General features: G+C 35.5%; 4 protein-coding genes across 7 annotated transcripts; 2 read left to right on the top strand and 2 right to left on the bottom strand.

Moving 5' to 3' along the window:
* Window positions 1-958: 958 nt before the first annotated feature.
* Window positions 959-8,259, bottom strand: LOC18596136 (WD-40 repeat-containing protein MSI4-like). 2 transcript variants are annotated; one of them, XM_018122492.2, is made up of 15 exons: window positions 7,924-8,259; window positions 7,484-7,547; window positions 6,915-7,001; window positions 6,718-6,780; window positions 6,304-6,369; window positions 6,081-6,155; window positions 5,708-5,783; window positions 4,545-4,770; window positions 4,261-4,342; window positions 3,056-3,129; window positions 2,657-2,768; window positions 2,458-2,532; window positions 2,207-2,286; window positions 1,672-1,771; window positions 959-1,196 (listed from the first exon to the last, which is right to left on the bottom strand). In XM_018122492.2, the coding sequence occupies exons 1-15, from the start codon at window positions 8,166-8,168 to the stop codon at window positions 1,098-1,100; spliced, it is 1,524 nt and encodes a 507-aa protein (XP_017977981.1). In that variant the 5' UTR covers window positions 8,169-8,259; the 3' UTR covers window positions 959-1,097. The 2 variants fall into 2 exon arrangements, with proteins under 2 accessions (XP_017977981.1, XP_017977982.1); XM_018122493.2 differs by lacking the exons at window positions 2,657-2,768; window positions 3,056-3,129.
* A 1,568-nt stretch (window positions 8,260-9,827) lies between these two features.
* On the top strand, window positions 9,828-11,295 carry LOC18596138 (SMAD/FHA domain-containing protein). The gene is made up of 2 exons (XM_007024427.3): window positions 9,828-10,306; window positions 10,477-11,295. Exons 1-2 carry the CDS (start codon window positions 9,886-9,888, stop codon window positions 10,971-10,973), a joined length of 918 nt encoding a protein of 305 aa, XP_007024489.2. The 5' UTR covers window positions 9,828-9,885; the 3' UTR covers window positions 10,974-11,295.
* A 782-nt stretch (window positions 11,296-12,077) lies between these two features.
* NAP1;4 (nucleosome assembly protein1;4) lies at window positions 12,078-16,086 on the top strand. Of its 3 annotated transcripts, XM_007024424.2 has the most exons (11): window positions 12,078-12,308; window positions 12,508-12,551; window positions 12,818-12,913; window positions 13,828-13,920; window positions 14,122-14,209; window positions 14,299-14,360; window positions 14,448-14,635; window positions 14,718-14,895; window positions 14,992-15,035; window positions 15,378-15,576; window positions 15,801-16,086. In XM_007024424.2, exons 1-11 carry the CDS (start codon window positions 12,239-12,241, stop codon window positions 15,867-15,869), a joined length of 1,131 nt encoding a protein of 376 aa, XP_007024486.1. In that variant the 5' UTR covers window positions 12,078-12,238; the 3' UTR covers window positions 15,870-16,086. The 3 variants fall into 3 exon arrangements, with proteins under 3 accessions (XP_007024486.1, XP_088663669.1, XP_017979439.1); XM_088807543.1 differs by lacking the exon at window positions 13,828-13,920; XM_018123950.2 differs by lacking the exons at window positions 12,078-12,308; window positions 12,508-12,551 and having other exon boundaries at window positions 12,824-12,913; window positions 13,688-13,920.
* A 3,225-nt stretch (window positions 16,087-19,311) lies between these two features.
* LOC18596139 (beta-fructofuranosidase, insoluble isoenzyme CWINV1-like) lies at window positions 19,312-22,884 on the bottom strand. Its single transcript, XM_007024428.3, has 7 exons — window positions 22,624-22,884; window positions 22,389-22,397; window positions 21,341-22,203; window positions 20,939-21,097; window positions 20,507-20,745; window positions 20,321-20,411; window positions 19,312-19,787 (listed from the first exon to the last, which is right to left on the bottom strand). The coding sequence occupies exons 1-7, from the start codon at window positions 22,811-22,813 to the stop codon at window positions 19,599-19,601; spliced, it is 1,740 nt and encodes a 579-aa protein (XP_007024490.2). The 5' UTR covers window positions 22,814-22,884; the 3' UTR covers window positions 19,312-19,598.
* Between the last annotated feature and the right edge of the window lie 272 nt (window positions 22,885-23,156).

The raw sequence follows: 23,156 nt of genomic DNA on the forward strand, positions 1-23,156 counted from the left end.
AATAATAATATTACTTGACTAAATTAAATAAAATTAAAATATCTTATATTCAAATTTGAATAATAAAATTATTATTAATTCAAGTAAATTTTGAATAGTGAAGTTCAAATATTCATTAATTATTTAATTTATTTTTAAAAAACTAATTTTAATTAATTAATTTTTAATTAATACATATATATATATATATATATTAATTTTATGTTTAATAGATAATAACAAAAATATTCAAATACAAATTCGAATAACAATTTTAAAATTTAATCAAACATTTAAAAAACTCAAATATCCTATCTAAAAATAACTAAAAAAATATTAAATATCCTAATCATTGACATCTTTATTCATGGCGTGACCCTTTAAGTAGCTGGAGAAATGGTTTCCTAATTCATGATATGCCGCTCTCCTAAAATATTAGAATGGACGAGTAAACAAACGATTAAAAAAAATGATCAGAGGCATTTTATACTTCTAAAGTTGGGAGCGCTTAAATTCCCTTCAAAACCCAGCAACGATGAAATTCCCATTCGAGAACTGGAATTGAAGCGAACAGTGGTCCATATATATATCCTTGCATACGTTTTTCAGCAGTGTAAGCCCAGCCAACCGTGGGCCATCACCGCTTTCAAGTTCCAACAATCCTCCCTAGGAAAAGCACCGCCTTAAATGTACACCTATCAAACTCCATACCTAAAACCCACGTTCAATTCAAACATTGAATCATTAATTAATGCATAATTTTTTTATTTAAAAAAATAAAATTCGAATCTCTTTCCTTCAAATAAAAAAAAAAAAAACCCTCTATAACTAAAACCCTTGCTATCAGCACTAGTTAAAATTCATACTATTCAAACTTGTAAATTGAGTATGGTGTTGATCATAGAAAGATGTTAACACGTGTCATTAGAACAATCATTAACATTGAAAAACGAAGAGAAAAAGTAGGTGACAAGCAAGGTTTAAGAGGGCCTACCAACCAACCAAGTATTATCCATTACCATTCGTACCTCAAATTTGTTTTCCCTACACAAGAAAGGATGGTTCTCAAGCAACAGATCTAGTTTCAGAAACTTAGGACTAAAGAACATCGAGCTTCACTAATTTTTTTCACATGCCAGGATGTGAGATTTAAACTTGTCCAGCTCAGCTAGGACCTCCTCCGCAGGACGATAAATCAAATCAATCATCCGCCACATCTGCACCAAAACATCACTTGGTTCAGTCACGTTTGTATGTTTTAAGCATCCAAATTTTTTCTCTTCTTTAGGAGGGAAGCATCAGATCTCTACAGTGGTTATATAAAACAATATAAATCTATCTATGACTAGGACTCCATTTAATTTGTACCTTTCTACTATATCTCCAATAAGGGCCACGTCCTATATGGACAAAGTAGTGCCATTGCACCAACCTGTTCCATATGATGCAGCATATTGTACATGGTGTTGGGGCAAAGGAGGTGATGAGATACTAAATACTAAATCTTTACTGTAAATTACGCTGCTGAGCTCCAGTTTCAATAATTTTCCCATGTTAGTATATCTTAATCCGTCGGTAGCAAAACAGAACACAAAGAAACAAGTAATAAAAGATTGAAGAACCACCTAAAGCCGCAATAATGTAATAGCGAAAGTCCATTTGTAAATATTAAACGGAAATAAGTTTAATTACCTGTAGAGTACCACCACCATTAGTGCTTTCACAATCATCCGACACACTGACAATTGTCCATGGATCAGATGCATTCCAGTGAAAGTCAACAACCTTGTCTCTGTACACATATATACAACTTAATCACCCAATGTTGAAATGTTTCTTTTAAAAGATTACGTTGACAGCAGAGTTCACTGTTCAAAGACTATGCAAGTTTACCATCTTCAAATGAACCACAGGAAATTAAGACTGACGATTCCAATACACCATCTAAAATTTAAAATTGTACATTATGGGGGGAGGGGATCATACAAAGGCATAATTCCCGTTTTTTATCATCATACACATAAAAATCTAACCTATTTGTTAAGTGCAACAAGAAACACGAAAAGGCATTGAAACACTAGAACATAATCAACAGGCCATCTGGTAAAAATATTTGTATGCAGCATACAGATGTCCCCTATGGCATATCTCAAACATAGATACATTAGAAATATCAGGATTTCCAGAGAGTGATTCTTAACTTAGGAAAGAATATAGAGCTCTATACCTATGCCCAGCATGCTGAAAGAATAAGCCAGGAGGAGCATTTGCTGCCCTGGATCCAGCAGTATCTTGCTTTTTCCCAATCTGAAAAACAACTTTGTCATACATGCAGTAGCAGAAATATATATATCAAAAGATTTTCCAACTAGATTTCTTGATTCTTCAGTTTCTTAGCTCTAATCTGTCCTATTTTCTATAAAATGAGAGAAAGAGAGGAAGAGCACAGTTGTCTTGAAGAAGTGTTTAACTTCACACCTTCTCATGATCCCAGATATTTAATATCCCATCCTCAGCAGAACTTCCAAAGACTGATGACTTGTCTGGGGACCACTGCAAAGACAAGAATATTTTTGTCATAACATGAACATCTAAAAGCATTCCCTTTTATTAATACATAACAGAGAACATTTGAGATTTGGAGCTAAGCAAGTCTGCTAGAAAGTTTCCTTGGCACCTGTACACAAAGGACAGCAGCACTGTGACCCTCAAATTTATGAACAGGTGATCCAATTCCACCCGAAGTGAGGTTTCGACGGTCAAACATGTGAACAGTATTATCAGCAGACCTAATAAATGCAGACTAAATTAAAAGCCAATGATATATACATATACATATATACATACATATACATATATACATATATATACATATACATATACATATACATACATATATATATATACATATACATATACATATATATACATATACATACATATATATATATATATATATATATATATATATAGTGGTTCATAAAGATACGGGATGTAAAATGTAAAAGTTGACCAGAACATCCCACATTGCGACCTAATAGAGAATACAAGTGTAATGTCTAAGAGAACTATATACCCTGTCAAAATGAGATTTACATCATGAGGATTCCAATCAACACAATGAAGATCAGCATTATGAGCTTTCTCAACCTGCTCATACCCCCAAAGAAAAAAAGAAACAATTTATAAGAAAGAAAAAACTACAACCATCTACAAGGAAATTTCAAATTGTCAAAGAAGTATTGAGACTTTGAGAAGAATGCAGGAGAAGTGCACAAGACAGCAAACAAAAAGGCAATGCGATAAAGAGGATATTTGAAGAGAACATAAATAATGATTTTAAGATGTAGATATTTGTGCATCAAACCGTGTATAACATGCATTTTCCTTTCCTCTATACTGCACTACTTTAAAATTTAAAAAAATGCTAAATGTACCCCTTTACCACAAGCAATGCCTAGCAACCCTTGGTGGCAGCCTTCACTAGGACCAAAACACCATTCCCTTCACTGTTACTGACATATTTGGTAAACAGCAGTCCTCACCACTCGAAGGGGCTTTTTGTCCAGTAATCAAGATGGCAAGGGTTTGAAGATATAGCCACTGAACATTTAAGCATGATAAAGAATGACATCTATAAGGCTATAACACATCATGGGTCACTAATATCCAGTGGCGGAGGCAGAGGGGTGGCAGAGGTGGCGGCAGCCACCCCTCAGTTTTTTTTTTTTTTAATGTGTATAAAATAGCAAATGTATAGCTTTGCCACCCCCTAAACTTATAAAACATATTGGTTTGGAATAGTGGTAAGTCTTTTTGCTAAATTTTAAAGGAGTTAGGCTCAGTCCCTTCTAAGCCTAAATTTTAGAAATTTTTCTTTCACTTTTTTTAGAATTATTTTTTATCCTTTTTTTCTTTTTTCCTTTTCTTTTTTTTCTTGGGTTCAAAGCTTGTTTTCTCTTTTTTTTTTTCTTTTCGTTCTAGAATTATTTAAGAAAAAGATTACCAACACCATTGACATGGATTTAGTTTTTTTTTTCTATTTTACTTCTTTTTTTTCTTAAGGTTTAAAACTTATATGTAAATTGTTAATGAAATTTTATGTTATAATTTAATTTTTTTCAAAAATGATTAATGACATCATTGACCCGATCCATGACCTTGATTGCTCTTTAGCCACCCCTCGTACAAAATCTTGGATCCGCCACTGCTAATATCCACTAAAAGTTTTCTCATCAAAGGCAGACCGCTGATGTGATTTATACAAAGAAGAATTCAAACCTTGACAGCTGGAGTGACGCCGGCTCTTGCATCCCATAATATAAGACAAGAATCATCACCTACACTGCAGAATTCCTGAGTGCTAAACACAAGTAAATCAGAGAAAGGACTCCTCGTAAATTTTTTGTATAGTTAAAAGGATGCAGGAAAGATCTACAGATGACATCGAATAAACTTTAGGTAATAAATTTTTGAAAAAAATGACACATCTTGCATCGACAACTGCGTCACGTAAATCATGAAGTAACAATAATTCAAACCATGACAGTGATCAAGCCAGTTACCTCGACGGGCAGAATTGTACATCTTCAACAGTATCCTCATGGCCCTGGTAGATACCTCGTGGCCCAATGACAGGGCCATCCACAGGTTTATCATTATTCCCACCACCCTTAGAGGCATGTTTTGTACTTGTGCCAGTAGATCCTGGAGACTTTGTGGGCCCTGGCTCCATGGCAAGAGTAGAGATCTGATCATGAATGCTCCACAAAACCACTGACTTGTCCTTGCCTGCCAGTAACTCTCCTTGGTCAGAAGGATTATTTGAGATGAAAACCAAAATGTAACAGACAAAGAGGAAAATAATTGATTAAGTTTCCAGCACATGGAACAATAGTATATTATTTAAATTTTCCAGAAGGAGTCCTGCATGCAGGCATCCATTAAAGAATATACCTATAGTGCCAACTTTTTCCAGTTTCTCCAAGGTAATTGGAATAAGCTGACTGTATTGCAAACGTACAAGCTGCATGTATACTCCATTTGCCTCAAGAAGTTTAAAAATCAGACAAAACCAATAGAACATAAGACAGACTGTCTGACCATCCACTTTGGAAGGGAGAAAAAAACAATCCCTCATGATGGTAGTGCCCCTCAACGAACCAACACATAATAAGAATTGACTACTGGAGTGCCACAATTCACTATACCAAAAACTACACTTCAAGTCGATAACATGTTTCCAAAGACTCTGAGTAAAATCACCACAATTACCACAAGACTAAGCCTTGGTTTAAGACCATAAGCTGTCTCACCCCAATGGCCACCAAAAGCTAAGAGACAGCAAAAGTCATATTGTCAATCACATATCCAGAGAAGAAAATGCATTAAATATACCCGGTAAATATTATGTTTATATCCAATTTAACAAGCATATTTCTAAAAGTTCTTTTTTCTGGAAAAGCATATTATTTTTAAAAGTCAAAAGAAAAATCTTGTTTCATTACAGTAGCAGTTGCATCAAAGATAGTTTCTTATTTTGACAAATACTGTAAGAAGAATAAATGTGAACATATGACAACTACATCACTCAGTAATACTTGAATAATAATAGTAAATATGCAGAGCAACATGCATATGCACCCTATGTTATCTAACTATGGCCTAGCCAAGAATTACGTTATACAAAGATTTTAAAAGTCCATGAATGTAAGAAAATGATTCCAACCTCCAGATAGCACAAAGGGTTCAGTTGGGCACATAGCAAGAGCAAATTCAGCATCATCCTGATGTCCAGTCAATATCTGTAAGATAGTAGATTCTAAGTTAAAGACAACCTGATGACAAGAACATGAAATGAAATTTCCATCTAGCAGAAGCTACTATTATAATTTTCTGAAGGTCTGTAAGTAAAAGTTTTAATGTAATTTATGCAATCATGAAATGTGCAGATATTTTTTCTTTTTGGATAATTAAACAAGCAGATTGGCTTGATTGTTACGGGTAAGTATACAGATATAGTCACAAAATTTTCAAATGAAAATTAAAGACAAAAAGGCATTGATAAAAATATCAAAAACTTAATTCCCTTCAGCACACACCAGATCTGGGCGAGAATCTGTAGCTCCCAGCACAGCATGACGATTTGGTTGGGCCTCTAAATCCCAAATGAGGACCTATGTCGAAAATTCAAACTACTCAGTCCACATTGAGCATCAATGGCTTATACGTTTCAAATACAACAAAAACAAACATAAGTTAGACATCTTTGCATCCTTAGTTTTCTTTATCTGAAAGAGAAAGACGAAAGTAATAAATGCTTACATCAGGACTATCAGTGTGTGTTGCCACTATCTTGCTGTTCTGTGGAAGTTCTCTGATTCTATTCACCTGCAAAATGACAATCATAGCATGCTAAATGACTCCAACAGATTCCTTCAAAATTCCATTGGAGTTACAAGAAAGTTTCATCATTTAGAGAATCATAAAGAAAGGTTTCATATAACTTAATAGATAAATGACTTTCTCCTGTGTATTAAGTTATATCAGAAGTTCTTTGAATAAACCCTGTCCTTTCTAGAAAGCAATCTATTTTTTCTCCATTTTTATTTCAGTAATTAAAAACTACTCCATGGAGGCACCATCTTAATGAAAACTTAGTTTTTATCAGATCAATAAACTACCAGAGCAACTAATTAGTTAAGTTTAAAACAAGGGGAGAATGGGAGTCACAAATACCTCGCCAGGGTGTATAATAGTTTTATATTTCTTCACAAAGGGAGAGCGTGCTTCTTCATTGAACTGCAAATCAAGCAAGAAACGAGTACCACAGCAATTCCAATAATTTAGACAAAATCCAGATAAAAATTTTGATTATAAAGGAAAGCATATGAGCTAAATAGGGAAAAAGGAAATAGTATTATAAATCATATCACCTGAGAAATGTGCTCTGCAGCTGCAACCCTAGGTTTAACAACCTCACAGTTCGCTATTACAAGTGTGTTTGGAACACTTCCATCAGTCTGGTTTTAGACACAAATGAAACTTGAGCAACCAGGATGAATCAAAAAACAAGCAAAAGAATGTCGAGAGTCAATCAGAACAAACGACCGTTCTCTAAAGTAGATTGGTATGTATAAAGCCAAATAAAAAAACACCATAAGTTCACACTTCTTTCTCACGCATGGAAAAATTTCAAAAACACAATAATGTTTTATGTCTGCAGCTTTACCCGTTGTGAAGGCCAACGTGGAAGTAAGTTACCAGGCTCACTCAAATCCAACAGCAAGAAGAAGCAAAACAAAAATTAATGGGGTTTCCCAGTAAACTCCTCTCATTTACTAGAATTAATGTACAAAGAGCAACTCAATAACCACCTTCGAATAACAAGTTTCCCGTTCAAATGTAGCACTAAGGGTAACTGCCTTTTTCTTCTGTTAGATATAAACATAGTAGTAGAACAATAAGGATCCAATTTCAAATTCTTCCACAAACAGCGACTTGCCTGTTCTGAAAGGTAAAGACGCTGGCGATTCTTGTAAGTAGCTTGCTCTAGTTGCGGGCCCCACCTAAAATCAGAAAACTACAAAATATAACTGCCACTCCTTTTCCAGTTTGATGGTTGAAACTCTGTAACTTAAAAGAGTTGCATATTCATCGCCATTTTCCATACACAAAAAATTACTAATTATAACAGTATCAAATTTAATAAAAAAGACATTAAATGCGCCTGAAAAAAACCAAAAACAGAAATATAAAATCCAAAACAACAGCAAACATTTGGTACATTGCAAAAATTATTTATTTTCCCTTTTAGCTCTTTCCTTCATTTTCTCAGAAACCAAACACATTATCAAAAATTCTTAAAGTCGAAGCCCTAGAGAGGCGGGAGAGAGAGAGAGAGAGAGAGAGAGAGAGAGTGTGTGAGTGTGTGTGTATACGGACCGGCAAGAGAGAGAAGGCCAAACGAGGTTGTGATTAGCGAGCCAATCGTAGAGGACAGGCACCAGAGACTTCCATTGAGTGTATCTCTCCTCCACTGATCTCCCTTTCTCAGCCTCCATTTTTTTCCCTACCCTTTCCCTTCTTCTAGTTTCTCTCTCCTCCCTCTCTTTGTTTTTCTTTTTGCCTTTGTTTTCTTTATGTCTAATAAATTTTCCCGCCTCCGCCGATTTTCTTGGGTTTTGCATAGAGTTGAGTCGCGTTCCCGTGTCCCCGTGAGGAGAGACCTGTCATTATGGACTCGTTTTGATTCAGCCGTACTGATCAACTAGCCATGGTACGGCAGACAAGAAAAATAGGTAATATTTTGAATTTAATTTTTATATTATAGAATATATATGTATACATTATCCTGATAAAAAGACGAAAATTTTATTTTTAAAACATTTTATGTATAATTCAAATAACAGAAAATATTTTTAACTGTTTATTTAAATAATTTAAAATATTAAATTTTTTTATAACATATTTTACACAAAAAATTTTACTTAATAAATTATTTTTTAATTACCCAGCGAACCCTTAGTATAATTATAACACTCTCCAATAAATTTAAGGTGGTATGGAATATGAGTTTTTAGCAATGATATTAGTAATTTGATTTGAAGAAAACATGAAAGTAAAATGAAGAGTCCCTCGAGTGACATGATGATGTACAAAATAATAATTAATTTTAATATATTTGGTGTGCTCATGAAACACATGATTTGTAAGCAATTTGGACAGCTCTCTGAACATCAATGTGAAGGGCAATGACAGAAGATTGGGCGATGCATGTATCCTCCAATATTAAACAAAACCAAAGTCATTTTGAAGTAGCATATGTAAAAGCATGATATTCAGACTCAATGCTAGAATGGGTAGGTATAGCGTACTTCTTACTTCAAAATAATGTGAGAAACATCCAAAAGAAATAATACTTGGTGGTTGAGGGAGGATTTGCAAGATAACTAAAAAAATGAGATGTATAGAAAGCAATTATAAGTCGACCGACTAAATGAAAGACATTAATAATATCAAGCAAGCCACTTTGAGATAGACTGGACTCTCAAATAATGGACGAAATAAAGTAACATTTGTAAAAGGAATATTGTCATTTTGAATAAGTTTAATATTAGGGTGACATTTGGTATTTTACAATTAAATATGATTATAAGTAATGTAATTACAATTAATATGATTGAGAGAAGATAACATTGTAATATTTGGTATATAAATAAAGTAATAATTAAAATATAAGACAAACAATATTACAACATTTAGTTTATAAGTACTTAACTAAGAATATAATATAAATTTATAAAATTACTTTTATTTATTAAAATATAAGTTTAACATACTTACATTTTTTATTATTAATTTTTATATAATATTATATATATTTTTAATGTCATATATTATTTATTTTCATACTTAATATAATTATTTATGTTATATATTTTATTTTAAAAATAATATAAATTTTATTAACAGTTATCATCCATCATCAAATAAAAAATACTACGAAAAGTAACAAGGAGATATTTTTTGAAATTTATATATATAAAAAAATTATAATATTTTTAAAATATTTTTAATAAAGTAATAAAATAAAAATATTTTTAATAATATTACGAAATGTAATATAATATAATTACATCGTAATCAGTGATTTGTTGAATTTAATTGAGTACGCTACAAAGAATGTATGTGCCCTCATTCCCCTTGATTCCGATGAGTTTTTGCTATTAGTATTAATTAATTATTATTATTTAAAGAGTCATTCGTTGGTGGGAAGAAAAAGAGCAAATGAAACGGTGCCGTCTTTATAGCGGCGCTAAGCGCCTAGACCAAAATTAAAGATCCAAATGTTCATTTCAAAATTCAATCGACCAAACCGTTGTTAAAAGAGCAGGGAAAAAGGTGATGGAAATCGAAGGAGCAAATGGTTCAAAATTGGCGCTAAAGTATGGTTTCAAGACCGTATTCGGAAGAGGCTCAGGGTTCAACACCAGCGACCGGACCGTGTCTCGCCATCACGTTTTACTTGAGCTCGGAACTCCGGTAGACAAAAAAGGCGAGACCCAAAAGGAGCCTAGGGTTTCATTCGAAGTTACAGGCAAGAACCCGGTTTGGGTACGTAGCAGAAAAAACGGAGCGATTAAGGTTTTTAAAAATTCCGACAAAGATGAGCTGGCAGATGGCGATTGGCTCTGCGTTTCGAGTCGAATCCCTGTTTGGTTTGTCTTGAAGAAGAGTGAAGAAAATGGAAAAGAAGAAGAAGGAGATTTAGGGAGTGAGAGTGGAGCAGAGATTGTTGATATAGAAGATATTGACCCTGTTAAAGGTAAGAATGACTTTTTCTTTGTTAAGTTCGTTAGATTTAGTTTGAGTTCGATCACTGAGAAAAGAAAATCCAGGAAGATTAATTTTAATCATCTTTCATTTGAACTGTTTATAACTTTCATATTTGGCAAATTTATTTTTTCTAGTTGTATAATAAAGTGGTAAATGCAGAATTTGGCTTTCTCGTAATGGGGCATGAGTTTGATCAATATCCGAATGAAAGCATCCGTAATATAAAGAATTGGGACTGGTTCCTTGAGGAATCCGGAAAAGATAGTGAGGATGATGATGAAGCTGGTGGAGAAAGGAGGAGGGGACGTAAGGGGAGCAAGAGAAGGAAAGGAGACAATGATGACGACTGGACTGGTGAGAGTGAGGATGATAAGGATGTTAACGCGAAAGGAAGAAAGGTTCAGAGAGCAGTTTATTCTACGAGATCAAAGGAACGTGACAAATCAAAGAAGGATAGTGGTGGAAAAAATAGAAGTTCTGTGCGGAAGAAATCTGTTTCTGCAGGGGAAGGAAACGGTGCAGATGAAGATGATGAAACACTTGGAGGGTTTATTGTGGAGGATGATGATGCAGAATTAGAAGAAGAAAGCGAATTGGATGAAGAAGAGGAGGAAGATTTTGATGATGAAGATGAGGACAACGAGGATGATGAGTAAGTAGACAGCTTTCCCATTTAACCTGTTTTAACTAGCATGACATCCAAGTTAAGAGTGGCTGTCTTGTCTGCAAACATGGGGTGAAGAACAATGAGTATGCAACAAGTGTTGTAGTTTATTTCTTGAATCTTTTGTAAGGCTAATTTCAATGAGTTATATATATATATATATATATATTTTTTTTTTTGTGATATATATAGTCCATAGGCTATTCGGTTTGTTTCTTTTAGTAGTTACCTGATGAATGCTATGAGCTGCATCCGAGGAATATGCCTTAAAGGCTTTGACAAAGGAGGTGAAGATGCCTCAGCTTTTTTGGCAACTTGCATATTTCTGATGTAGAAATGCTTGCTAATCTCATTTCCGGGAAGGAATATCTGTCGGGGGCATTCAAATTTCAAACTGCTATGAAACTTAAAACCTTGTGATCTGTTTGGGTTAGGATGGCATGGGAATTGGGAAGTGGAAAGCATAGAAACACTTCATTTCAGTTTTATTCAAGACCAGAAAGAAAGAAACCGCATCGTCATTCTTCTTCTTGGCACTACTGTATAAAAGCCATTCATTGAATTATCCCAAAACTAATTTTAAGTACAAATTTATCGAAATTTTTAATGAAATAATACATGCTATTTCTATTTATTATTTTTACCTTGTAAAAGCCAAATTTCCAAATAAACAAATAAAACAAAAGGGTGGTTGAAAAGTAGTAATACAAAGAAAGCATTACAAGCGTCATTTCAGATTTCAAATTTCAAATTTCAAAGAGTCTTGATAAATATAGTTAGTACGAATCTCCACACATTTCACTGATGGTAGTAGATATCTCCAGTAATTTCATTAATTGATCTGTTATTATGGATTTATGGTAATGTCAGTTCAATCCTACAAAATAAAATGAAACTATATCTTACTTTCTATCTTGTTCTCCCTAAATCTATTTTCTTCAAATTTATTTATAAAAAAGGCGGCAAATTAGCCGTTTAATCTTGTCATCAGCAAAACAGTCAGTTCAGGTGGTTTTTGTGGGTCCAACTGACATATCCACTTCCTTGTTAAGTAGGACGTTCCTCAACCGCGCGTGACATTCAATTACCACCCTCAGTCAGTGTCTCTGGGACTCCCTCACTTTACTCTCCATTAAAATAACGATTCCTATCACTCATTCTCACCCCCTCTTTTTCCTCTCCCCTTGCCGAGTTTCCTTTGTCTTTCCCTTTCCTTTTCCTTTTCTCGCTTCCAAAACAGCCATTTTACGCCAGAAAATGAGTAACGACAACGCAGATAACGTCGACGTGTCTGACCTCCGCGCGGCCCTCCCGGCTGCTGCTGCCGGTATCCCACCTTAAACCCTTACGTTCTTCCTGTCTCGCTTTTGTTAAAATGGCGTGTGGAATAATCCTTTTGATTATCTTTTACCTATTTTGCAGTTTTTTTATGAGTTCGCTTGTGATTTTATTTGAAATCAGTGTCTGATTAATCAGTATTTGAGATTATCTGAAGTTTCTTGATCATCTCATTGTTTTGTCTCTAGCTCTTAGCGCAGAAGATCGCGCCGGGCTTGTTAATGCGCTTAAGGCAAGTGATTCTTGTTATTTATAATGCTTCTGCTTTTCTATTTTGATGTCAAAATGGAATGGAAATCTTTTTTAGAATAGAAACAAACATATGAAAGCAATGCTTAGCTTGTATTATTTAGAAGCGGTCTTAAAGTTTTGAGCACTGATCGCTCACCATTCATATACATAGTTTTGAGGATGGTATGTGAACTGTGAAGTTGTGTTATTATTACGATGTGATTTAGATTTGTGTGTTTTCCCCTCTTTTCTTGGCTATTTTTGCAGAATAAGCTTCAAAGTTTAGCGGGACAACATAATGATATTCTAGAAACTCTATCACCAAATGTCAGAAAGCGTGTGGAGGTTCTCAGAGAGACTCAGGTTTGTGTCCTTTTCAAATTCTCTTCTTCTTTTTCTTCCTGTTTTGTTGTTTGACTCCATGCACGTGTGTGTATTGTACATCTAATTACATGCTCCTTGTTGGCAATTTGAGTGATGTGATTCAACATGCCAATTCATGCTTTTCCCCAATCAAGATTGCTAGCTTCTCAAAGTTGTTATATTGGTCTTTACTTAGAGAAACTCACCGTCATTCTTTCGAGTGGGAGTTGGCAATTTGTGGTTTGTCAATTTGTTGCCTTGCGAATAAACTTTTGCTCTGTAAAAGTAACTTGTGCTAATGAGTATGCTGTGCTTGTTTGAGGATAATTTATTGGAATGCTGATTGATGTTTGAATAAGTTACATGGATCACTTTTCAATTGTGGTTGCTTTGATTGTTTGATTTCTAAGTCACAACAGTTTGACATTCAGGTATAAACGTTCTGTTGTTTGGTTTCTCTGGCTGTTGTTCTCAAAATTGCTTGTTTTCAACTAGTTAATATGTTGAGTTACTCAGAGAGACCTTACTTACATCTCCTTAAATACTGGTTTTATGAATACCTGAACAGTTGATAGGAATTACGGCTCATGCACATCATGTATAACTATAATGTTCATAGTGTTTTCAAGCTTAGCTCTTATTTTTTTCTTTGGTTCCTTTAGTATCAACTTTCCTTGAACTCAAAACCAGATTTCCTTGTGTGACTTTTCTATTTACCATATTACTGATGGTGGGATTTAAGATGATTTTTCACTTGGTCTTTAACGCTTACAGTGATGGGATTTGGCTGAAGAATGGTGATGTTAAACATAATTGGAGTTTGACACTCTTGCTCCTGAAATTAGTTGGAGTATTGGACTATGACTTTGTTTGGTTTTATAAGAAGAATACTGTCACACACATTCAATTTGCAGAGTGAACATGATGAGCTGGAGAAGAAGTTTTTTGAGGAGAGAGCTGCATTGGAGGCTAAATATGAGAAATTTTATGAACCGCTTTATACTAAGGTCTGTAGGGACTATTTTTTGGGATGTTAATGTTTCATTATTTCATATCTCAACCTTGGTATATTATGATGTTTCTTGTTTCATGAGGCTTGATTTATTCACATGCATATTTCTTCTGGTATTGCTTGGCTGATTGTGTTAGCCTTCCTCTTTATCTTCATTCTTTCTTCTTTTTCAATAATAATAATAATAAAAAAGCAGAGATATGAAATTGTGAATGGAGTATTGAAAGTTGAAGGAGAAACAAATGAAGCTGTAATCGACGGAGGAGGGAATAAAAGTGCAGAAGGTATTGGAGTTTGGTTATCTCATGCAATATTTCTGAAATTGTATCAATGCATTATTCCTGAGCTTGGGTTGATGTAATCTTAAATGCAGAAAAAGGAGTGCCTGACTTTTGGCTCACTGCAATGAAAAGTAATGAAATGTTGGCTGACAAAGTATGTGAATTGTATAAGCCTTTGTCTAAGGAGTTTTATCTTTGGTTTTGGAAAATGTATGTTGTGATATATTCTTTTCTGGCATAGATTTCAGAACGGGATGAAGGGGCTCTCAAATATCTTAAAGATATCAAGTGGGGTAGAATCAATGATCCTAAGGGTTTCAAGCTGGAATTTTTCTTTGATTCTAATCCTTATTTTAAGAACTCTGTCCTGGCAAAAACATATCATGTGGTTGATGATGAAAATGAGCCCATTTTGGAGAAAGCAATTGGGTAAGTTAATGTATGCTGCTGTACTGAGAACATTTTACATCACCCCTTCTATAAATATCTTATAACATTGGGTAATTTGTAGAACGAAGATAGAATGGTATCCTGGAAAATGCCTAACACAGAAGGTCCTGAAAAAGAAGCCAAAAAAAGGATCGAAGATCGTTAAGCCCATCACAAAAACTGAAAATTGTAACAGTTTCTTCAACTTCTTCAACCCTCCGCAGATTCCTGATGATGATGATGATATTGATGATGAGCTTGTAAGTTCAGCATTTTCTTTTGAAATAAGAAGCCAAGGAAAATTCAATAATTGTATGGATTATTTTTCTTAGTTCCTTTGATGTATCTATCAACAGGCTGAAGAACTTCAAGATCGGATGGAGCATGACTATAACATTGGGTGAGGTTCTGGTATCTCTCTTCATTAGATATAATAAGAAGACTGATTTATTTGTTTATTACCTTGCCAGGGTAAGGTCATTGTGGCATTAAAAATGTTTTTCATTTAGTACCTTTTTAAGAATAAAATCATTTTGCACTGAGAAGAATTGTCATTGATGCTACGTAAGAAATGAAAATGGGGAAAATTGTAAGTGAGAATTTTCATCGCTATTTCTTGAAATGTGAAGAAACTAGTGCCATAAGTGAAATATGTCATCCTTTCACTTTGCTTGTATGAGATAGGTGTTGGATCTTATCTGTTTTTCATTGCTCAAGTGACATGTTGGAGTGTTGTGTGTAGTTCGACGATTCGGGACAAACTAATTCCTCATGCAGTATCATGGTTTACGGGGGAAGCTGTTCAGGGGAATGAGTATGATGGCTTAGAAGGTGATTTCGATGACAGTGATGACGAAGATGGTGACGATGAAGAGGATGAAGATGGCGACAAGGAAGAAGATGAGGAAGATGAGGAAGAAGAAGGCAAGGGGAAAAAAAAGGTTAATAGCTCATTAACATTTCACTGAACCCATAATCTTGCACTTGAACTTCTGTACTGGCTTGTTTCTGAAATTTCCGTCTATTTATCATTTCGTTTGTTGAAAATTTCCTGCATTCAGTTATTGGGCCTATGATGAGATGGTACTATATGTACACTCTAGACGTGGGCTTTACAAGGCATGTGATGTTTTTGTGATTTGATAACGTCCTCTTTAAATTGCAGAGGAATGGAAGTGCAAAAGCTGGTCGAGGTCAGCAAGGTGAGCTTCCTCCACTGTGCCAGCAACAGTAGTATTTTTGATGCCTTGTTGGTTGCATAAAATTTTGAGTGATCAATATTCTCCCTAATTGTTTGCCCATTGCTTTGGTTTAACTTTTGTTTTAATGTTTTTCTTTTATGGAGTATTTGGTTGGCCATTGCTGTTATTTTGCAGTGGAAACTCTAAACGTATGCACTGTTTAAATTGTAAATGGTCAGTTAATATAGTATTGTGCAACTTTTGTTGAAATCGTTCCACTGTTGTTCTCAGCATTTTCTGATTAGCCTTCGGAAGATTACGAATTTGTTTTTCCATTTTTCAAGTTCTATAATCTCTTAATTTGCTTGGTAATGGAGAATAATTCCCTAGTTGACAGGGATTAGGAGCAAAAGTTAGGAAATAAGAAAGCTTGTTTGATTTATTCATAATAAAAATATTTTAAAAAAGATTCAAGTTAGAAGAATAGATTAGAAACTTTTTCAAAAAAATTTCTAATTAGAAGAATAATTTGCTTTGGAGGCGTCGGTCGACCACTGCCCTTGCCACTATCTTCTATGTTTGAAGACGAAGAGGGTGGAGAAATTTAGAGAGAGCAAGAGAAAGGCAAATGAGGTAAAGTGAAGGAAAAAGTGGAAAAAGAAAAGTTTTCTATGTTAGGGTTAGGTTTTATTATATATCAGGTAGTAATTTCACAAAATTTGCAAGGGTATTTTTGTTCAAATTTTGTTTAATTCATTTCAATCCTTTTGGAATAGTTATTACCGAAGGGGTTGATAATAACTATTTTGACTTCTCTCAAAATGGTCACTCTGTGAACTAAATAAAATTAAAAGAAGAGAATTAAACAAAATCAAAAGCGGAGAACTGAATAGTCATTCTCCATAATTAAACATGTTGCAACTATGGCAACATGGTTAAGCGTTGTAAACCGGGTACTCATGTCGAAGGTATTAAATATAGTTGCGATATTGATAGTTGCTGGATCTTAGACAATCCTTTCTTGATATCATCATCCAAGCTTAGATGATTCGTTAATCCAACCCCATAAGATTTCGCCGATTCTTGGCTGCTGTCTAAACTAGTCTTTGAGGCATAAACTATTCCATAATTTATATCTTAAACCTGAATCACTCTCCACAGCTCCTTTATCTGGAACATGGATACCCTTGGCACCGTCATATGTTCCAATAGTGTCATCTGAGCTGACTTTGAGCACGTGTTTAGCATTAGGACCAATAATTGAACACCATCTTGGCTACGAACAGAAGCAGGGAAAAATCTGGGAACTCCGACACTTCCAGTGTCCTCGTCAGAATGTAAAGGGTGTGTAGCCTGAACCAAATGTGCTTTTGTTTTGTATACAAGTGCTAGTCCCTGATCATTTCCCGTCAGGGCCTGACCAGCCGTGGTTGGGTCTCCAAATGAACTTTGCATTGATTTTGGTCTGGGCTGTGGGTGCCATCAGAGGATCTTTTGGTGACTGGATCCATGCTCTAAAGTGTTGGTCAGTAGTGTGTTTGGACCTGGCCGTCTTTGGAGTCGATTGTGACACTGTAGAGAATGGCCAACCGGTCCAGACCAGCAACCGACCAGATCGTACGGCTAGTGATAGATAGATGGCATGGCGTGATTAATGGGGGTTCAGTTGAGGAGATCCGTATATGTGGAGTGATCCCATGCCTTAAAGCTCCGGACCACACCTTCTGGTCTGTATTGGTATAACAAGTGATAAATTCCTTTGTGAATCATGGGTCCCGCATTGATATGTAATGTATGCCAAATAAACGAACTTTTTTTCTTCTTGCCGAATAACACTACCATGTTAGGCAAATAATTCAAAACTGGCTATCCCAAAAAAAGAGTCAACAGTGCCACCATTTGTCCATTAATCTATGCTCACCACATAAAGGAGGGAGAGAGAAGAAAAAGTTAGAAATACAAACAAGCAGAGCAGCAAGAGACCACAAAATTCACGATGTACATTAATTCATAACAAAAAAAAAAAAAAAGGAACTGAAGGGGTAATGAATACCATAAATCCAATTTTTGAGAGGCAGGAAATGATAGGCACTTGTCTATGGTTGATTTGTAGGAACAGTAGATTCAAGAGTTTTAAGTCCCTCGTGGACATGAGATGAAGCTTTTATCTCCACACAACACCATGGTTAACAAAGTGAGAAAAGAACCAAAAGAGCTGACCATGTTTCCCTTTGTGGGGATGAAAAGAGAAGAGTCTATTTCTTTTTTTCTTTTGGCTATATGCATTCATTCTATATATTTTTCTTTAACTTGAGTTTGAGTTATATGTTTTGAAAGGCAAAAGTCAATTTCTTTAATAAAGACGAAAAGCAAAAGCATATGAGCAAAGAAGCAAGTTGCTATGCATAGTAGAACACGTAAACCAGTAAGCAGGAAATAATCTTCCAACTCTGCAGCAGCAACACAAATTAACTATTTCAAAAGCAGAAAATCCTGAGTTCTAGTTGATTTGGCAAGACCATATGCAATATCATTGATGACCCGAGGCATAGGAGAGAAATCTGCCAACCTGAGAGCTTCAATATGCAAGGTGAATTGCTTCAATCGCGAAGGAGTTCTTTGTGGAAGTTCATAAATGGCAGGATTTCTTTGTTTATTAGAAAGTAATAATGGTAACTTAATTTGTAGGCTTTTTGGAACATCTGTTTTTTGGTCAAGTGGTGATTATTAACATGGAATCAGATGACAGTTTTCTAATATTACACCTAGGCTAAACAAGTATATACTGTAAGATATAGATATGGGTGCTTGCTTCAAATTGATAAATGAAAAAAAAAACCCAACAAATTAACATTCCATGTATATATCAGAACCAGTTTGCAAGAAAGGAGCAACAAGGGCATGTTCAAGCCAGGTTGAATTCTAGCTCTGTAGTCTGCACCTCCCAAGGCATGCTTGGCCTTGTTAATAGCCGCCTAGTCTACAAAAGGATGCTTAGTCGGTTTTCTCTTTACGTGTTCAATGATCGTGCTTGCTTTTCACAAGTCCTTATTCTCAATTTTTTGGAGTGCAATGCACTGTCATTAGCACATTGCTCGTCATCATTAATTAAAGCAGTACTATTCCCCAACAAATATGAGCCATATGTGAAAACTATTGTTTGCCGCCTCGCTTATAGCAGCAGCCATGTAGCTTGAAGGGCCATCATCACCTTTGCCTCGTTTGAGTTTTTGAAATACCACTAGTTCTTTCCTTCTTCCTTCATTTAGTGCATCATCAAAGTTGAACTGCTACACATTTCCATTTGCTGCTGGCTACTCCAGAAGATTAATTCAGCACAATTATTGTAGATAAATCCCTGTCAAATCCACTTAATGCTTGAATTAAATGATAATTGGGTTAAGATGTGTAACACTTATAAATGTTGTATTATACCAATTGGAGGGCATCCAAATCCAATACAATGCAATTGAAATTTGTTTGAATAACTTGATCTACGGTCGAATTATTAGTTTTATTTCATTATCCTAAGAGATGAAATACAAAGCTTAATTGAATCTATAACATATAGCGTAAGGTAATCATAAAAATTGAGCAAAAAAAAAAAAAGGGTAATAATAAAAATGTGAGGTGAATAACATAAATATGTAGTTACAGTAGAAATGGTTTGCTTGGGATAACATCAATGGGTTTCTCTCTAGCTATCTTTTTATTGCAACAATGAATCCATGATTAAAATGTCGTTTGCTATTCTCGGATCTTCATCCTCTGTATCTTTTGACCTAATCTTTCAAATTGAGTTTGGCTTTCTTCATGCTCCAAGCATTCAACTCTGCAATCTTCACGGCCTCGCTCCCATTATTGAAAACGTACAAGTGGGCAGCGTTGTTAATTGCCAAGGTGGGATAAACTCTAGCTGTGATGCAAGCTTTGCCACCTCCACCAAAGCTCTCCACTATGGAATGATCTATCTGCAAAAGAAGGATGATTTGAAGTGTGTAAGAGACAAAAACTTATCCAAAATGAAAGACTCATTTGATCTCAAATTATTTCCAAATCCTGAAACTTTGGGATGGTAAAAGAAAACTTTTTCTCAATGATGTCTGAATTTTTCCACTTGATGATAGTGGGCCTGCTGCCCTACACGCGATGGCTCTTTCGCTATCAACGGAGATACAAGACATACGTAATTGTCAAAAAGAAGCAAAGCTGTGTATGGTGAAGAAATGGAACCAAGTAGCAACTTCTTTTTCTTGAAAAGTTTAACCTCCTAATCTGATCAAATTTTATACGTATGAGAACTAAAATGAAATCCCATCGGTTGGACGAAAGAGTTTAGGTAATTGGATAAGACTGCAAAATGTTCAATTAACCTTTTGGAAAGCTGGATTTCCACATCATGCTCGCTTCTAGTAAAGTTACTGAGCAGGGGTACTTGGTTGACTCTGAACCTTCAAAAAGTAAACTATATTTTTGATTCCATATATTATCTAAATCAACTCACCAAGCTCCTCAATGACAAGTATTGATGCTCAGGGTCCACATCCAGGAAAGCCCCATATGTGGTCTTGTCGTTATCTTCATTTAGGGAGGACCTGTCGACAAAAGCACACAAAGAGCTGAAGAATTTTGTCCTTTTGGGAGAAAATTGAAAAGGTTTGAAGAATTTTAAGTGTGTTAAGGGGAAGACCTGCTTTGGTCGCTGCACATTAGCACCACATATTTGTTCTGGCCTTTGAATATTCTGAAGAACACCGCCGTGTTCTCTTTTAGGCCCTCTGAAGCCAAAACCAGCAACCCGAATGGACCAAGACCACCTTTAACTGACGCACCCTGTTGGCTGCATAGGAGCTGTGGATTGGTCCAGCTTGGTTTCAACACTTCAGCTTTCTCAAAGTCAGTTACCTTAAATGAGATGTCAACGTCTGCCTGCACAAGAGGAATTAAAAAGAATAATCAAATAAGTGGGAGAAGTATGTCAAATTGCCATATGATTTACATGTTGACTCTAAAATTCTTCATGCGCGGGGCACGTAGCAAAAACCCAGTGCCTGGTTTTGCCAGCAATGGATGAATTGCTCATCAATTGATTAAGATAAAGAAGAATAAACAACCAACTTACCTGTGCAGCAGTGACACCGGAAACTTCAATTTCTGATCCTCCCTTGAGCAATTTGCTAGGCAAGCGCAAGTGGTTTGAACGTAGCTTCTGTATTTCCACTATTGGCCATTGTACCAATTGTTTTCCAGATTTGGACAGCCAAAGTTTCCTAGGAATTGCCTGCAAAATGAGACCATAATGGTGATTTGAACAGACTTTGCAGCTGTCAAGAAACAAATCTTCGTGTCTTGATTAAACCATCAAACCAAACTTGCTATTTTCAAGTGTAAATTAAATAGTAATCTAATCAAGTTTTTGACTAGTTAAGGTTGGATTTGGCCCTTTGCTCGGCATCTTATATTTTGGTTGGAACTTTCGACTTAAGTTACTTAATAAACAATCAATAATTAGATGGAAATGTACCTGAACTCCTGCCCATCCTTTCTTAACATCATCATGGACACTTGATGATTCATTAATCCAACCCCATAAGATTCTCCGGTGCTTGGCAGTGTCAAAGAAAGTCTTAGAAGCATAAAATTTGCCATAATCATATCTCAAGCCTGAATCACTCTCCACAGATCCCTTGTCTGGTGTATAGATGTCCTTGACAGTATCATATGAGCCAAGAGTATAATATTCATGCTTGGTATCATCTAAGCTGACCTTAAGCACATGCTTGACAAAAGGACCATTAACAGAAGTATCAACACCATTTTGGCCACGAACTGAAACAGGGAAAAAGTCAGGGCATTCCCACATTCCAGTGTCCTTAGCAGAATGCAGAGGGCTTTGGGCTTGAATCCAGTGGACAAAATCTTCGCTTTTGTAAAGGATAGCAAGGCCCTGGCGATGAATTTTGCTTCCAATGATCAACCTCCATTTCTTGTCAGGGCCTAACCAGGCTGTGGTTGGATCTCTGAATGAACTTGCATTAATCTGATTCTGAGCAGTGGGTTGCATTAAAGGATTTTTTGATGACTTAATCCATTCCCTAAGGTAAGGGTCGGATAAATTCTTGGGCATCGCCAGATTCTGGACTTGCTTGTCTTGGGGGTCAATTCCAGTATACAGAATAGCTGGCTTGCCACCAGGGAGGATTGTGGCTGAACCAGACCAGCAACCATTGATATCAGATGGCTGGGATGGATAGATGGCAGGATCATGAGGGGTCCAATTCACAAGATCTTTTGATGTAGAGTGAGCCCAGACAATGTTGCCCCACACAGCGCCTTTTGGATTGTATTGGTAGAACAGGTGGTAAAGTCCCTTGTAAACCATGGGTCCTGTAAATTAGCAGTAAGTTTAGGCATTTTTGTTATTCAACAATATCATAGAAATCTAGGATTAGAATTCAGCTTGTCTGGTTTCCTTTTTATTTTTTAATCTAAGAATAATTCCCAGAACAAAGGATGTGCTTGAGGACAAAAAATCAAGGAGCAAAAAACAAGAAACAGGAAGAGGAACTTACCATTAGGATCTGTTCATCCAGAGGTAGTCATTTGTCCATTCCAAAGTCAGAGCACATCAAATGATAAGAAAACGAGGAAACAAGAAGACACATAATTAGAGATACAAAAATGAACTTTAGCAGGAGATAATAAAGTTAATACAGATAACATAAGAAAGCAAAGAAAAGCAAAAAAAAAGAAATGGAAAGTTCAAAAGGCACCTGAGAGATTATAATTAGGTGAAGGAATATATACCATTTATCCAATTCTTGGGAGGCTGAAAATGATAGCCAGTTCTGTAAGGTTGATTTGCAGATGCAGTAGATTGGTCAGTTTGAAGGTTCTTGTAAACATGGTGTGAAGCTTCAAGTTCCACAACTCCATGGCCAAACAAGAGAGCAAAGAACAAACAGAAGCCAACGAAAGAGTGAGCCATGTTTAGCATAGCTGGGGATGGATGAGAACTGAAGGCTGAACCTATCAAAGGCGTATATTTATAGGAAGAGAAAATGCTTCCTTTGGCAGGATATGAACAATGAAGTGAATAAAAATGAGAATTCAAAGCTGTCATCAAAGTCTTTGGGTGAGAAACGACACAGAAGTTGCTGACATTTCCACTGCGTTTTCCGTTCAAAGTGAAAAGTCAAGTTGAGACAACAACATTACGTGGAAATTTATTTATCTCTATATTCTTCTCCCCTTTTTGGTTTTCCATTGTTTTATCACTCTCTGCATACTGTATTACAGGTTGACTTTTATTCGTACAAGGAATCAGAGGGTTTGGTTAA

The sequence above is a fragment of the Theobroma cacao genome, chromosome 6 (assembly GCF_053813885.1).
Source record: "Theobroma cacao isolate CCN51 chromosome 6, ASM5381388v1, whole genome shotgun sequence".
Classification (NCBI taxonomy): domain Eukaryota; kingdom Viridiplantae; phylum Streptophyta; class Magnoliopsida; order Malvales; family Malvaceae; genus Theobroma; species Theobroma cacao.